This window comes from Oncorhynchus mykiss, chromosome 23, assembly GCF_057628025.1.
Source record: "Oncorhynchus mykiss isolate SJ-2025 chromosome 23, ASM5762802v1, whole genome shotgun sequence".
NCBI classification, from domain to species: Eukaryota; Metazoa; Chordata; class Actinopteri; order Salmoniformes; family Salmonidae; genus Oncorhynchus; species Oncorhynchus mykiss.
Window position 1 is genome coordinate 38,931,129 of NC_143044.1, and position 17,727 is coordinate 38,948,855.

General features: G+C 40.5%; 1 protein-coding gene and 1 long non-coding RNA gene across 12 annotated transcripts in view; one reads left to right on the forward strand and one right to left on the reverse strand.

Moving 5' to 3' along the window:
* Positions 1–547: 547 nt before the first annotated feature.
* LOC110502900 (uncharacterized) lies at positions 548–7,738 on the reverse strand. The gene is made up of 4 exons (XR_005039226.2): positions 7,611–7,738; positions 6,964–7,508; positions 2,826–2,923; positions 548–2,696 (listed from the first exon to the last, which is right to left on the reverse strand). It is a non-coding gene; the product is annotated as an uncharacterized LOC110502900 (long non-coding RNA).
* A 1,696-nt stretch (positions 7,739–9,434) lies between these two features.
* LOC110502898 (rho GTPase-activating protein 17) overlaps positions 9,435–17,727 on the forward strand; it is a 49,706-nt gene continuing 41,413 nt past the window's right edge. For 6 of the 11 annotated variants that reach the window (XM_036960661.2, XM_036960662.2, XM_036960658.2 and 3 more), the window contains exon 1: positions 11,533–12,425. In XM_036960661.2, the coding sequence (XP_036816556.2) occupies positions 12,373–12,425 (53 nt within the window). In that variant the 5' untranslated portion in view covers positions 11,533–12,372. Of the gene's footprint in view, positions 10,230–11,532; positions 12,426–17,727 lie in introns of those variants that run through there. The other 5 variants (XM_090217448.1, XM_090217450.1, XM_090217449.1 and 2 more) reach the window with 2 other exon arrangements.

Sequence of the window (17,727 nt, forward strand, 5' to 3'; positions counted from 1 at the left end):
TAAAAGTTATTTTGTGGAATTTCTTTCCTTCTTAATGAGTTTGAGCCAATCAGTTGTGACAAGGTAGGGGTGGTATACAGAAGATAGCCTTTTTTGGTAAAAGACCAAGTCCATATTATGGCAAGAACAGTTCAAATAAGCAAAATAATGCAAAGACTGTGCAAGTGGTGTGTATTTTTACTAGGCACTATAATTCAGTGTTAGCCCTACCATGTCTTCGGTGCTCTAGTGCTGCTATCTCTATCTCAGTGTACACAAGGTCATATTGGGTTAATGTTTCTCTGTAAAAACACAGGTCTGACCATCAGGACACAGTTCACAGAGGGCGACAGACGAAACTCAAACATTTCCTTTCTGTACCCTGTAACTATAATGTGTCATCCATGTGGAAATGACATTGGACTTTCATGGTATCAAATGTACTGTTTGTAGACCACATGATGGTGGTCAGGTTTTCATACACAAATATGAAACACCTTTATTCAACCACCATAGACCTGCATTGTCATTTCATTAGTACTGTGGTATCACTCGCAAGGACTTGAAATTGCTCTGCTGAGTGAAAATGCCCTGTTTATTTCTTTCAGACAAGAATCCTAGTTAAATGCAAATGTATCTATTGCTACTGTAAATCCAGCAATTGAATCAAACAGATCTGTTAAAGTGCATCCAAAGTATTAACTCCTAATTTCTATACATAAGAAAATATCTGTCTTGGCAATACATTTCTAAATAAACAAAATATTTCAGTTCACAACACAATGGCACATTAAATACTTGACAAATAAAAATAAATCTTCCTTTTACTTTTCTCTAACATCCAGCAAACCTGCTTTATGTTGTCTGAATGAACATTAGAATCACAGTGCAAAGCAGACAGATGGATAAAATTAAATGAAGGCTAGGGCTTATGTCCTTAAGCTACCAGTGTCTTGTCATTCATACAGTGCATTCGGAAAGTATTCACACCCCTTGGACATTTTCCACATTTTGTTACATTACACCCTTATTCTAAAATCAAATAATCCCCCCCCCCCCCATCAATCTACACACAATACCGCATAATGACAAAGCAAAAACAGTTTTTATTTGAAATATGCTAATTTATTCCCCCCCAAAAACTGAAATATCACATTTACATAAGTATCCAGACCATTTACTCAGTACTATGTTGAAGTACCTTTGGCAGCGATTACAGCCTTGAGTCTTCTTGGGTATGACGCTACACGCTTGGCACACCTGTATTTGGGGAGTTTCTCCCATTCTTCTCTGCAGATCCTCTCAAGCCCTGTTAGGTTAGGCACAGCTATTTTCAGGTCTCTCCAGAGATGTTCGATCGGGTTCAAGTCCGGGCCACTCAAGGATATTCAAAGACATGTCCCGAAGCCACTAGCGTGTTGTCTTGTTGGAAGATGAACCTCCGCCCCAGTCTGAGGTCTTGAGCAGGTTTTCATCAATGATCTCTCTGTACTTTGCTATGTTTATCTTTCCCTCGATCCTGACTAGTCTCCCAGTCCCTGCCGTTGAAAAACATCCCCACAGCATGATGCCGCTTCCACCATGCTTCACCATAGGGACGGTGCCCGGTTTCCTCCAGACGTGACGCTTGGCATTCTGGCCAGAGTTCAATCTTGGTTTCATCAGATGAGAGAATCTTGTTTCTCTTAGGTAACTTTTGACAAACTCCAAGAGGGCTGTCATGTGCTTCAGTCTGGCCACTCTACCATAAAGGCCTGATTGGTGGAGTGCTGCAGAGATGGATGTCCTTCTGGAAGGTTCTCCCATCTCCACAAATGAACTCTGGAGCTCTGTCAGTGACCATCATGTTCTTGGTCACCTCCCTGACCTTCTCTCCTGATTGCTCAGTTTGGCTCTAGGAAGAGTCTTGGTGGTTCCAAACTTACATTTAAGAATGACGGAGGTCACTGTTCTTGGGGACTTTCAATGCGGAATAATTTTCTGGGTACCCTTCCCCAGATCTGTGCCTCGACACAATCCTGTCTCAGAGTCCTACAGACAATTCCTTCGACCTCATGACTTGGTTTTTGCTCTGACATGCAGTGTCAACTGTGGGACCTTATATAGACAGGTGTGTGCCTTTCCAAATAATGTCCAATCAATTGAATATACCACAGGTGGACTCCCAAGTTGTAAAACATCTCAAGGATGATCAATGGGATGCACCTGAGCTCAATTTCAAGTCCATAACGAAGGGTCTGAATACTTATGTCAATAAGGTATTTCTGTTTTTTATACATTTGAAAACATTTCTAAAAACATGTTTTTGCTTTGTCATTATGGGGTATTGTGCGTAGATTGATAAGGGAAAAAAATTATGTAATCAATTTTAGAATAAGGCTGTAACATAACAAAATGTGGAAAATGTCAAGGGGTCTGAATACTTTCCGAATGCACTGTATCACACTTCCAGCGGAAACATCCCTTCTCTTCACAAAAGCATGTTGGGAGACAGTGGTTGCTCTTATGGGATGCAACGGAAACACATTCAGTAGAATTTTGTTGATGCCATGCATTTCCCACAGAGCAGACAGACAGACACCGAGCAGACAAGACTTGAGTCTGATGTGAAGGTGTTGATGGGTTTTTTCTCTCCTCTCTTGATAGTGTTGGTCATGGCACAGAGAAAGAGGCTTAAGACAAGACAGTCCAGGTTCAGAAAGCAACTTGTGAGACTCCTGGAACAAGCAGACAATAGTGTCATTGGTCACCTTGTCATGAACAGCGATAGAAATAAAACAATGTTCTGTATCCAAATGTACAGACTTACAAATAATGTGTATGTGACTAATCTAACCCATAAGTACCTGCTTGAACTTGTCCTTGGTGGCCCAGCAGATACTGAGTGTTGGAGGAGCTGCTGCAGAAGTTCCTTTTCATCCAGAAACTCCAGATGCTCTATTCTCTATAAACAAAGGTGGAGAAACTTATTAGAGCTAAACAACGTGAAAACGGAGGAATAACATGAGATGTACCATTTGCCTACTGTATGTAACAGACTTTGTTTTATCTTGCCACGTCATCCTGAGGTATAACACTGTATACAGTCATCATATCCAGAGCATCTATTCTCCCAGCCCGTCTTTAGGAAGTGCACTTTCTACTAATGCAAACATGTTCCACTTCAGGGAATGTCTTGCACAAAATCAACACTTGGGATTTGTCGTTTAATTGTCAATGAAAATGTTTTCACATTATTTAGCTTGAAAAGCTGGTGAATGGCAGGTTCAATGGCTGCTTCCTGGGCTTAAAGGAGAGTCGCCATATCAACGTCTCCGGTAAGGCCCAGATTCTGGTTCAGTGTTTGGGGTGACATTTGATCAAGTTCCAATATTTAATATTTCTAAGCAAAGGATCATAATGAGTGAAAAACTAGAGAGGCAGGTAGCCTAGCGGTTAAGAGCATTGGGCCAGTAAACGAAAGGTCGCTGGTTCGAATTGCCGAGCCGACTAGGTGAAAAATCTGTCGATGTGCCCTTGAACAAGGGACTTAACCCTAAAGTTGTTCTGGATAAGAACATCTGCTAAATGACTACAATGTAAACTTTCTAAAGCAAGCAAACCTCTTGACTAAGTGACTTCATAAGTCTTTGGCCCTGAGAATGTGGTTTGGTTTCAGACTGTGAGAAATCAGGAGACTGACGCAGCTGTTGTAAACACAGATTTGGGATCTCCTAATCACAACAGTGTTCCTCTAGACAGGCCTTGAAGGCACCCACTCAGCACGTATAGAGAGCATTTGCGTCACAATGTGTACCTTATCTAACCATGCCCCATTATCAGCGCTTCCTTTATATTTATCTGTAACGTCCCTTCAGATCTATCAAAAAGGTGTTTTGATGTGTTGTTGTAAGGTTGTTGTATAATTGCTAGAGGGTTAAGGGTACTGTACTTGGGATTCCAATGACTGACATTCATTTTCATCTTAATTTCGTCAGAATCTCTGACATAACACCACATCCATAGAGCCTTCGGCACAAGTGGAGGCCATTTCAGAAGACACTTGAATCCACAGAGAACTCATTCTAACATAGTCGAGGCTTGGGTGGTGGACCAGACCTCACAGGAAGCCGTGAATATATGCACTTAAACAGTATGAATACAATTCTTGTAAACGGAACAGGGCTTTCCAAGTCTCATAGGCTGAGATCAAAGGAGATGGGGTTCTTTGACACACAGATGAAAAACAATGGAAAATCAAAGAGCACCCAAGTACAGTTGAAGTTGGAAGTTTACATACACTTAGGTTGGAGCAATTAAAACTTGTTTTTCAACCACTCCACAAAATTCTTGTTAACAAACTATAGTTTTGGCAAGTCGGTTAGGACATCTACTTTGCGCATGACACAAGTAATTTTTCCAACAATTGTTTACAGACATATTTCACATATAATTCACTGTATCACAATTCCAGTGGGTCAGAAGTTTACATACACTAAGTTGACTGTGCCTTTAAACAGCTTGGAAAATTCCAGAAAATGTCATGGCTTTAGAAAATTCTGATAGGCTAATTGAATAATTTGAGTCAATTGGAAGTGTACCTGTGGATGTATTTCAAGGCCTACCTTCAAACTCAATGCCTCTTTGCTTGACATCATGGGAAAATCTAAATAAAAAAAAATGAAAAAGAATGGTCGACTTCCACAAGTCTGGTTCATCCTTGGGAGCAATTTCCAAACGCCTGAAGGTACCACGCTCATCTGTACAAACAATAGTACGCAAGTATAAACACCATGGGACCACGCAGCCGTCATACCACTCAGGAAGGAGGCGCGTTCTGTCTCCTAGAGATAAACGCACTTTGGTGCGAATAGTGCAAATCAATCCCAGAACAACAGCAAAGGACCTTGTGAAGATGCTGGAGTAAACGGGTACAAAAGTATCTATATCCACAGTAAAACGAGTCCTATATCGACATAACCTGAAAGGCAGCTCAGCAAGGAAGAAGCCACTGCTCCAAAACCGCCATAAAAAAGCCAGACTACGGCTTGCAACTGCACATGGGGACTTTTTGGAGAAATGTCCTCCAGTCTGATGAAACAAAAATAGAACTGTTAGGCAATAATGACCCTTGTTACGTTTGGAGGAAAAAGGGGTAGGCTTGCAAGCCAAAGACCAACATCCCAACCGTGAAGCACGGGGGTGGCAGCATCATGTTGTGGGGGTGCTTTGCTGCAGGAAGGACTGGTGCACTTCACAAAACAGATGACATCATGAAGGAAGAAAATTATGTGGATATATTGAAGCAACATCTCAAGACATCAGTTAAAGCCTGGTCACAAATGGGCCTTCCAAATGGACAATGACACCATGCATACTTCCACAGTTGTGGCAAAATGGCTTAAGGACAACAAAGTCAAGGTATTGGAGTGGCCATCACAAAGCCCTGACCTCAATCCAATAGAACATTTGTGGGCAGAACTTAAAAAGTGTGCGTGAGCAAAGAGGCCTACAAACCTGACTCAGTTACACCAGCTCTGTCAGGATGAATGGGCCAAAATTCACCCAACTTATTGTGGGAAGCTTGTGGAGGGCTACCCAAAATGTTTGACCCAAGTTAAACAATTTAAAAGGCAATGCTACCAAATACCAATTGAGTGTATGTACACTTCTGACCCACTGGGAATGTGATGAATGAAATAAAATCTGAAATAAATAATGATCTACTATTATTATTCTTATTCTGACATTTCACATTCTTAACATAAAGTGGTGATCCTAACTGACCTAAAACAGGGAATTTTTACTTTAATTAAATGTCAGGAATTGTGAAAAACTGAGTTTAATGACCTAAGGCTCGTATTTCTGTGTGTTATTATGTTATAATTAAGTCTATAATTTGATATTTGATAGAGCAGTCTGACTGAGCGGTGGTAGGCAGCAGCAGGCTCGTAAGCCTTCATTCAAACAGGACTTTTGTGCATTTGCCAGCAGCTCTTCGGTGTGCTTCAAGCATTGAGCCGTCTATGACTTCAAGCCTATCAACTCCCAAGATTAGGCTGGTGTAACTGATATGAAATGGCTAGCTAGTAGCGTTTCAATCGGTGACGTCACTCGCTCGGAGACCTTGAAGTAGTTGTTCCCCTTGCTGTGCAAGGGCCGTGGCTTTTATGGAGCAATGGGTAACGATGCTTCGAGGGTGGCTGTTGTCGATGTGTCCCTGGTTCGAGCCTAGGTAGGGGCGAGGAGAGGGACGGAAGCTTACACTGGCAATACTATAGTGCCTATAAGAACATCCAATAGTCAAAGGTGTATGAAATTCAAATAGTATAGAGATATATTGCAATAATAACTACAACCTGAAACTTCTTACATGGAAATATTGAAGACTCATGTTAAAAGGAACCACCAGTTTTCATATGTTCTCATGTTCTGAGCAAGGAACTTAAATGTTAGCTTTTTTACATGCCACATATTGCACTTTAACTTTTTTTCCTAACACTTTTGTTTTTGCATTATTTAAAACAAATTGAACATGTTCCATTATTTATTTGAGGCTAAATTGTTTTTATTTATGTATTATATTAAGTTAAAATAAAAAAAAGTGTTCATTCGGTATTGTTGTAATTGTCATTACAATTAAATAAATTGGCCGATTAATCGGTATCGTCTTTTTTTTTGGTCCTCCAATAATCGGTATCGACATTGAAAAATCATAATCGGTCGACCTCTACTTCTGACTGAACTGTATATGATTGTGGTGATCAGGAACTGACTGCGGAACACTCAGCCTTGTTGGCCAAGACCATAAATACGAGTTAGGTACAGTGAAAGAACACTACCAGCCCAAAACATCAATCCCATACCAAACATATTGTATTGTATTGCTACAGTACAACTGCTGATCCACTGATACAGCCGTATACTGCTACTTCAATTGGCTAGACTCTTGCAAAGCTGTCCAACAAAATATTAAAACATATTCAATATGTTATTTTCACTGACTCTGGGTTGAGGTGGAACTTCTTTAGTTTGTCATCTAGGCCTGGGATGTCCCTCTGGTCAGCACCGATGATCCAGTGCCCGTCTGAGTCTAGGCTGTGGCCATATGAAACACAGACAATACAAATGAAGACTAAGTGAAAATCAAATGTCACCATAAGAGACAATCCCATTCAGTTATCCTGTTGATTTGTATCAGACAATGTCTTTAACATCATTACTTAGTAATAATGAATCTGTGAAATAGGTCTCAATGAGAGGTTTTGACAGCAGTGGTTTTGTCCTGAAGTGGTGCACAACATTATAACTACACATTAAGGTGTGTTTCTTATTAAGAGATGATCTCGCTACAAGTTTAGCTGGACAGGCTCTGCCTCCCTCTACGGGTCAATTTCTGACATTACTGAGACCACAATTATGTCAAAACAAATAAAACTGTGATCTATATGAAGTTTTCTAAAGAGGGAAAAATAAAACGGCTTATTTTTTGTTGTGTATTTTCCTGCCAGCCATCATCGGAAAGTCGACTTGGTTTCGAGGTGTTCATCCTAAAAACACAAACAAATGACAATGAAAGTACAAACCAAGGACAAGCATGGATTGTACTGTAAAATAAATGCATTTGTTTAATGGGATTATTAGACCAGTACCTTTAACCTCCAGAAAGTGGTGTCCAGCCCTGCCCCCAGGTTCACTATCTGACAGTTACACACCGTCTTCCTGAGGAAGGCATCCAGGTGGTTCATTCCCCGCAAACAGGCATAGTAACCATAGTAACCTAACAGAAGACAACAGAGATTTAGTAACATAGTATGAAGCAGACCTTCTTCAAGCTAGTTTAAAAAAAAAAATTACAAATGTGTTTTTGGTTCTGACCGATTTTTACATGGACTTGCCTCAGTTGATTTCTGGAGCCCTTCGTTCTCCTACTGGCCTCACAAAATACTGGACATAGGGGTCTGTCCAGTAGCCTTTACTGGTTGCATATCTGAAAATCAAACAAATGGTAAGTATAACATGCCCAAATGCAGTATAAAAAATAATATGCTCCCATTTATGACGGGATAAGAGAAAAGTAATATTGAATGATTAAATATGGGCGTGTCATTTACTGTGTACAATCTGAATAAATACTAAAGGCAGGCTGGTTGCTTCTCCCGAGGGAGGCAATTGACTTGTTGCATTCGCATACAATGTTGCAATTCGGATCACCTAGCTAAGCAGCAGCTTGTACATTTGAAAAACAACTTCTGCAACACCACATGCATCAGTTGTTCCAATGTGGCTTCGCAGCCGAGCAAAAATCTTTACAGGGCAGGTGGTCAAACTCAAGTAGATGGACGAGGTTGATATAATTAGCAACAGTTAAATAATGTACTGTCTGTCACAATTTATGCAAGAAATTCTGAGCTAAGCTGAAGTAGCCTGTTTTCAACTTCCGGCACCTACAGTATATTTACCCATAATTTAACGCTCAATTCATTTTCCTACGTTTTCATTGGCCTAGTCTCTATCCGCCACAACCAATACACGAAATGCATTAGAACGATATTAGATATGTATTTTACGTCTGCTACGTTAGGTTACATCTCAACAGATCTGGGATTGTTACAATGTGTAATATTAGAGACGTATCAAATGTACTTGGGATTGTTATAATGTATTGTAATGACCTGGCTAGCTCATAAAGGAACAATTGTCCAGACATAAAATTTAGTTTACGAATTTACGGTTTATTAACCAAATTCTACACAGGCTACAGTTTGGCCGTAGCCCACGCCAAATAAATTAAAGATACCCTATAAAACAACCGTGACCTTCTCTTGCGAAGACCAGACGTAAGAGAGAGAACAATGGCTAAACATGGTCTTAACATGCTCCATCCCCCTGCCAAGCCCCCACGCCACTCCACCAACCACAAGGATGCCCGGCTTCAGAACATTCCAGGCATTCTCATGATTGGCAGATAGCAGGTTGATTGGCATGTCCGACCCCGCGAACACTGGGTGCTGGTAGGTACAACACAACCAACTAATAGCATAACACATAACAAACACACAGCTGTCTGTGCGGGTCGCTACACTATCAAGCATATTCTATGTCCAGCGGCGACCCGTCATTCATTTCTTTTTAGGCTTGTATGTTTTGCATGTTATTTTGGTATATCACTTATCACATATTATTTTGGCATGTCACATCAGTTTTCAATTTAAAAAAAATAAAAAATAAATATCATTAAGTTAATAAAGCCGCATGCAAACATGGTCTCTTTTTTGTTTTCTTGAGTAAGGGAGCTCCAAAATGCAGGTGTTTCAGCCTAGAACAGTGCTTTCTGTGGTATAGTTTGGGCAAGCCAGCAGAAAATACGGAGCTTTGCGCAATGATTGGCTCAGTGTTCTGTCACTCATAAGGACACTACGTCACTGCCAAAGGGTAGAGCTCGAAAAAAATTCAAGCTCCTTGAGTGCTGCCATAGAGTTACATTAGACGTGCCCATCCAAGTAGGCTCAAGGTCATTGGCTCTAGATAAAATTACATCAAATCACGTTATATCTACAGTAGCTTTGATTGGAATGATAATATCAACATCATACTTTCAAAATCTTAGCTAGCAGTCATCATCATGAATGAAGTTGACAATCTACTGGAAAATCATTTTTAATCCTTGTCATATGAAGAGAAATAACGAAGAGAAATTATAGATGAAACGTATCTCATGCGTTGGATGCTCATTGGACCTAAATATTACACAACAAGTTTGAAATCGTAAATTCAACAATGAGTGGTTTGGAAGGAATCAGTGGCTAACGGCAAGCATTGCAAATCAATCATTAGTCTGCTATTCAGTGGAGTGGCTGTGAGGTCCCAAGTCTAAGATTAAGGTTATATTTTCCTAGTTTCAAGTTATAAACATTTAACATTGGCCATGCTGTCAATGAAGCATGATTTGTGCCGCGCTCATAACAACTGTTAACTCAGAACTGCAAAGTGAGTTCAAGACAACTAGAAAAACGAGCTACGACTGGGAAAATACGTTTTGAACTTTCATCCAACTCGGAATTGTAAATCGAGAACTCTGGCCTCTTTCTAGAGCTACGAACTGAAGATCACTGACGTCATCATGATTTGATCTTTTTTTCCCCAGTTCCCGGTTGTCTTGAAAGCACAATAAGTCTAGAGAATGCCAAACTTTGATGACAAAGTTTGATGATTTTTGCCCACTAAGGTCCACCGCGCCACCTTCCTGTTCAACTGAGCACAGCACAACGGTGAGCCCAAACATGTCTTGAATGCTGCTGCATAAATTATGTAATATGCCAGGAAGATATGTATACTGTAGCTAAGAAAGTAATACTAAGTGCAGTAGTGTAAAGTACTTATGTAAAAATACTTTAAAGTACTACTTAAGTAGTTTTTTAGGGTATCTGTACTTTACTTTACTATTTATATTTTTGACAACTTTTACTTTTACTTCACTACATTCCTAAAGAAAAATGTACTTTTTACTCCACACATTTTCCCTGACACCCAAAAGTACTCGTTTCATTTTGAATGATTAGCAGGACAGGAAAATTGTCTAATTCAGCGCTTATCTAGAGAACATCCCTGGTCATCCCTACTGCCTCTGATCTGGTGGACTCACTAAACACATGCTTTGTCTGTAAATTATGTCTGAGTGTTGAATTGTGCCTCTGGCTATCCGTAAATAAAAAAAACAAGAAAATGATGCCGTCTGGTTTGTGTAAGACATTTTAAATGATTTATACTTTACATTTTTATACTTAAGTATATTTTAGCGATTACATTTACTTTTGATACTTAAGTATATTTTAAACCAAACACATTTAAACTTTTTACTCAAGTAGTATTTTACTGGGTGACTTTTAGTAGAGTCATTTTCTATTAAGGTATCTTTACTTTTACTCAAGTATGGCAATTGGGTACTTTTTCTGCCACTAACTAAGTGTATGTGGTGTAGCAAGCTGTTAGTAGCCCATGTGCCTCACCCTAATAATTTGGTCTATTTTCATCTCTTAATTTCACCTACTGTTCTGATTTGGTGGTGCACATGTAGCCTATAACCTGTTTTTGAGAAATGTAATCATTGAATATTGTAAGAGTTTTCATTGTCTGCTTATATGCTCCCTTTATTTATCCATTATTTATGGTGTCCTTTATTTTTGGTTCTTTATGTATGGTTTATATGCCCCCTTTATTTATATTGTAACAACCCTGGGTTTATAAGCGCGGAAATCGACTTTGCCGCATGCTTTTGCGGCACAGTCGATAGCGCGCCGGACCTCGGGCTAGAAGGTCGAGGGCACGTGACCTGCTCCCTGCTTGTTTCATTACATTGGTGTCAGAAGTGATCGGACCTTGCATCCACGACAGTGCGTGTGCAACTTTATCAGTAAAACCTTATTCTATTTTTCTTATCTTATTTGATCTACTTTAAGATTATTTAAATTAATTAAATTGTTTTACATGAATCGTGAGGAATCAGATGACATCACATGTCCATCTATCTGCAAAACAGTCCATTATAAGGTTCAACGTAAATAGACGTGTATTGAGACGTCACTGGTAGGCACGCGTGCCGCTATGAGCTCCATAGGCGATTAGGGAGTGAAAGTTGATGATAAATTGTTGTTGATGAAGACGAGGCCTGATGTCAACAACTGATTATGTATGTCATTGAACAACAGTTTGATATTTCAACTAAACTGATTGTTTTAATAGCTATGTGTACATTTTGCTGCGTAATGTTGGCATATTCAACATCTTCATGATAAAAAAAACGAATCCAGAGGTCAGTGCAAATTATGCAGTACTGAATTGTGTCACTGGAGCGAGCAAGATGACTTTCGTAAACTATCCCAAGCCCCACAGTCAGCAGCACATTTAACAGTGCTGGGGATGGCGGTAGATGGATGCTTTTGCAACGTATTCTTCCTGCCACCCATTCAACGCCATCATCAGCTTGTGCTGGTAAAGAGAGAGGTGTGCTGCTAGCTAGCTGGTTGGGAAAAGCGTTCGACTTTGGTTAGTCAGATAGATATTCAGCATAAAGGCTGCAAGCAGTCAGCGGAACTCTGGATGGTTTTCTAGCTTTTTGATAAAATACATGGCTTTGATGATGTCGTCAGCACGCGACGGAATAACTTTTTTCTGAAACAACCACTTGAAGACTAACCTAAACTAGCTAGCTAAAAAGTGACTAGCTATTTTAATTGGTTCATAGCTTTAGCTAGCTGCAAGCTAATCTTCGACACAAAGCTACTGACTGTTAGTTGGCTATATTGTGAACTTCATGGCCAACAAAAGGACTCTTGTCTGATGAAGCACATCACAGGCAGGATTTACTTTTCCAGCTCTAAAAAGTAGCACGACTCCACTGGAGAAGGACGCAAAATGAAGAAACAGTTCAATCGGATGAAACAACTCGCCAACCAAACAGTTGGCAGGCAAGTAACATTAGCTGTTGCTAAATTGTTAACAAGCTAGCAATTTGTTAGCTAGCAAGTTCTGTCTTTTGATTTTATATATCGTTATAATGAATAAAAAAATGTTTTGTACCAACAGCTGGTAACGTCAAGGCTTTAATCCTAGATCTAATGTTATTGTCCCATTTTTTTATCTGGAGTATTATTCATCAAGGAAAGAGTGCTGAGGTTTCCTAAACTGTTCACACGTTTCTGTATAACGGTTTGTTACATGACTGTAAGTCTAAACGTTTCCAGTTAGTTTCATGGTGAATTTAGCATCACATCTAATCTCCAGGATGCATTCCGCACATTTTACATCGGTAACAGGCAGATTTGCACCTCCTACTGCTGAGCAAGCTGAAGATATTTGACAGCTCTTATCCAAGCACTGTGGCGATGCACTACTTCACATGACCTAGCAACAAATGGCAGCTGCTGGAGCTACATGGTATAGGAAAGTGCATGCCTTGCAACAGCTGTTATTCAACTTATTGTCCCCAATCTAACTGACATTAAAGTAGAGATTCAGGCTATTTTTCCTGGTGTTTGTGTGTGTGTGCACAGATTCCAGTAGATCAGGGAGTCACCAGTCCTCCAACTCTGTTGCCAGGCCATGTCACTTCAATGCCATGTCAGCCTAATCTGCTGAGGCAGCCAGGACAATCAAGTTCGATCAACTGATGCTGACGACCAAGAGCTAACATCCTTATTTACATTTGTGTGGCTCAAGACAGCACAGGTGTGTTATTAAAGCCCCCCAGAACAGTTCCACCTCTAGTATTTATGTAGGGGATACTTCACATGATCAAATAATGGAGTCATGCCATGCTCTTCCATTCCACTTTCACTCAGGCTAAACACAAAACTGCGGATTCAAACCCTCTGGAGTTGCATTTGGCACACAAAATGACAGTCCGCAAGATTTAACGCATTAAACAAGCTACATAATGCTTGAGATGGGGCGGCAGGGTAGCCTAGTGGTTAGAGCATCGGACTGGTTGCAAGTTCAAATCCCCGAGCTGACAAGGTCCATCTGTCGTTCTGCCCCTGAACAGGCAGTTCCTAGGCCGTCATTGAAAATAAGAATTTGTTCTTAACTGACTTGCCTAGTTAAATAAAGGTAAGTATGGCACAATATAGTCTGATTAATCAGTCTGTAATACACAATTAATTGGTATATACCATCTGCAATTAATGCCTGTAAATTGTGTAAATGTATTGTACAACCCAGAATGTTGAAGGCCTACTCTACCGGTTGTCTGTGTGGTTTGTCCTTCAGCTGCTCAATTTGAGGCAACATGTCCACAGGAAAGTATTGTTTACCTGACTTAGAGAGCCGGTAGAGCATTTGGTTTGGTTTGTCACGAGGATATAAAGTTTGTTTTCCGTTTTCTCTCGTAAATAGCTATTGAACCATGACAATAAAACATTTCTATTCTCAATCAGGGGAGGAAACCTTTTGTTGTTTTGAATTGTAGATATGAATTTTTAAGAAAAAGAAAAAAAATAAGAACAATATTTTCTCATTTTGAGCAGCTGAAGGACAGACAACTGGTAGAGTAAGTTTTTTTTTCTTTTTTTTTTCTACATTCTGGCTTGTAAGGAACAATTACAAAATTTAGCAGGCAGTAGTTGCAGGTTGTATATACCAATTAATTGTGTATTAGAGCCTGATTAATCAGACCAGGCACCATTGCCTCACTCAACCATAGCCTAGGCACCCTGGCCTAATTGCCAATAGTGGAACCACCCTTGAGAGAACAGCCATTTAAAGAAGTGCTATCTTTGGGAATATCTTGGCATCGGATCTCTAATTCCATAGTTTTTTTTCCATGGCGAGAGATATAGAACCTCAATGTAACAGTACCCTTGAAAAGGAGAGGCCTGCCCTGCGTTGCCCCGCCTGGGTGATGGAGGAGAAAAAAAAGTAACCTAGAAATCATCTGTGGGAATGCCACAAATATGTGGATTGTGGAATGGAACATAGATTTGAATCTGAATGTCCATTCTACAATTTATAATTCTACGGGGAGAAACAATGTTCAAAGGATCTAGCTCTAATTCTATAAAAGATCTGCAAGGCTAAGCTACTCTGTACTTTTTGTCCCACTGGCATCATTTGATTAGCAATTTAGCACTGAGAAACATCCAAGTTGCCATCCCCAATTAGGACTAATCCTGGCATGTTGTTTTGTGTAACCGTATCCTGAGAGTGCTCAGAGTCTCCCATTAATGTTCCTTCAGCGCTGTGCTGTTGGCTCAGGGTCCACAGACAGGACTGCTGGAATACTCAACATTTCTTCACTGTATTTGACTAACAGTAAATCAGGAGTGTGTGTGTGATGCGGAAAGCAGACGTGTGTGTGTGGATCTGTTTGTGTGCAAGCTACAAGCGTGCATGTGAATGTGTGTGATAGACGAGGGCCCTTAGCCTGTTCCTGTGATTGTGCCGGAGCAGAACACTGTGTTCAGCAGTCAGCCACTCTGAGGAAATCTCTCATTCTTCAACAAACAGGAAATGGCCCCCAGAGAAGTGCTATTTCTAAGAAGAGTGAATGGGTGAAAAAATACTGGCGTGACCAACGCAAGGGAAGTAACTGTGTCAAAGACGATGTGAATCCTTACCTGCTCTCGTTTCTTGATTTGAGCTCCCAAGTTCTTGAACGCCTCAGACAGATAGAAGCTGGTGAGGTGCCTCTGTGGTGATAGTGGGATTAGATCTGTACATTAGTGATGATAAGATGGGGCCTTTTCAAGCAGAGTGGTGAGATGATTGAGTAAGGAGTCTAGCCACAGCTTGTCACAGACAGGTTGCACATCTCAGCAGAGTTGTTTAAAACCACAAGACATTCTTCAGTTCCTTAGTTTCCCAAAGGGTTGGGTGTCAGTGAAGTATGCGTTTGTCTGTTCTTGTAATAATTTGCTTTGTTGAACTCTGTGGTAGATCCATTTGACACTGAAATTGACAGATCAGAAGTGGGCTCAGCTCATCTTTGCACAACATCACCAGACAGCAACAGTAGGCTACTTCACACCAATAGGCATTATAGCTATTCAGTTGTGCACAAGTCCTATCCTTTCATCTCTATTCGATATCCATTATCTTGTGAGCCCTGAGCGGCCAACTGTTGCTAACATTAACAAACTCAACCTCCTCTCCAAGCTCTCCAAGTATTAATTTACCCTCTCGATAGCACGTTGCCATGGGGACCATTCTTTGGCTGGTGGCAGGGTGTAGCCTAACTTATGTTGTTCAGTGATCCAAGTAACCCTGTTCTGTTGTAGCCAGCTAGCTAGGTCACAAAGCTACCTCGTGGTTAGTCAGTGACACAGTTCTACAGAGCCTAGTGTTGTCAGTCAGCTCCATTCACTCTGCTAGCCCAGGTCAGCTGACAGAGGCTAAACAATTGTTGTTTTGTTGCTCCTGGGCTGGGACATCATAGTAGGTCTAATTTTAGTGATGCAGTTTAGTTTGAGTATGGTTGAGCGAGTGAATGTGGCATTTGTTATTGAAAATGGGCAACTCATCTTTGTTTATACACCAAATAACTGTCCTGTGGTTTAGTAATATGTTTTAAAGTGTGTTTCTCTCTGTAGTCCTATAGATGTGGTGAGTAATGTCTCATATGTCCCCCCAGGCCCTGGCTGCCTGCTGCCGCTGGAACCATGTCTGTTCCAAATGGCACCCTACTCCCTTTATAGTGCACTACTTTTGCTATTTGGAACACAGGCCATGTCTTCTGGTTTCGGAGGTTGAATGTCCATGTGGCCTCACCAGGCAGCTAGGCTTCAGGCTCCAGAAAACGTCTCTTGACTCTAATACCCCCTGGATTTGGTTTTGGGGCCTGGCTTGCAGCCTCTCTCGTGCGCTCTCTCTCTCTCTGCCTCCTTATCTGTCTCTTGCTCTGCCTCCCTCTCTATCTAATACAATTTAAAGGGTTGTTATTGGCATGGGTAAACATATGTTTACTCTGCCAAAGCAAGTGAAATAAACAAAATTGAGAAAAACATTAATTAACATTACATTTTCAAAAGGATACAAATATTTCAAATGTTATTATCCTCAATTTACAGTGTTTTTAACAATGTGCAAATAGTTGTAGTATGAATAGTAGGGGAAGATAAGGAAACATAAATATTGGTGGTATTTACAATGTTTGTGCTCCACTGGTTGCTCTGTTCATGGCAACGGGTCACAAATCTTGCTTTTGTGCACATTGTGGTATTTCGCCTAACAGTTTATCAATGTTTGATTTGTTTTCATATTCTTTGGGTCTGTGTGACCTGTGTGAAAAATGTCTCTAATATGGTCATACCTTTGGCTGGAGGTAAGGAAGGGCAGCTCAGTTTCCACCTCATTTTGTGGGCAGTGGGCACAGTCTTCTCTCGAGAGCCAGGTCTGCCTATGGCGGCCTCTCTTAAAAGCAAGGCTATGCTCACTCGGTCTGTACACAGTCAAGGGTTTTCTTCATTTTGGGTCAAATGGTGGTCATAGTGGTCAGTTATTCTGCTACTGTGTATTCTCTGTTTAGGGCCAAATAACATTTTAGTTTGCTCTGTTTTTTTTTTTTTTAGTTGATTATTTCCAGTGTCAAATAGTTGTTTGTTTGATTCTAATTGTGTTGCTGCCAGGGGCTTGGTGGAGTGAGTGTGTGTGTGTGTGTGTGAACAGAGCCCCAGAACCAGCTGGTGAGGGGACTCTTCTCTAGGTAGTGTTGTCATGATATCAGTATCACGATACTAGGAAATAAGGAAGCAAAGGAAACTAAATATGAAGCAACTCAATATCTTGAGGAAAACAGTCCTTATGATGATTAACAGCCTTGTGTTTTCACCCAGGCGTACATTTCTTTGTTGCACACTATTTTACCAAAGTAGGTTTTAAAGGACCATAGAGTTTAGTCTGCTTCGTGTTTTTTTTCCAAGGAAAAGCTGGTGTCGTAGTATCGCGATACTGGTATCATGACAACACTATCTCTAGGTTTATCTATTTGTAGGTGAGGGATTTTATGGTGGAATGTGTGAGTATCACTGCCTTTTAGGTGGTTGTAGAATATAACAGCTTTTTTTCTGGGTTTTGATAATTAGCAGGTATTTCCTAATTTTGCTCTGCATGCATTGTTTAGGATTTTGCATTGTACCTGAAGGATATTTTTGCAGTCTCAATCGGGTGTTTGTCCCATTTTGTGAATTCTTGGTTGTTGAGTGAACCCCAGACCTCACAACCATGGAGAGCAATGGGTTCTATTTAACCAATAAGGCCCAAGAGTGTGTGGTATAT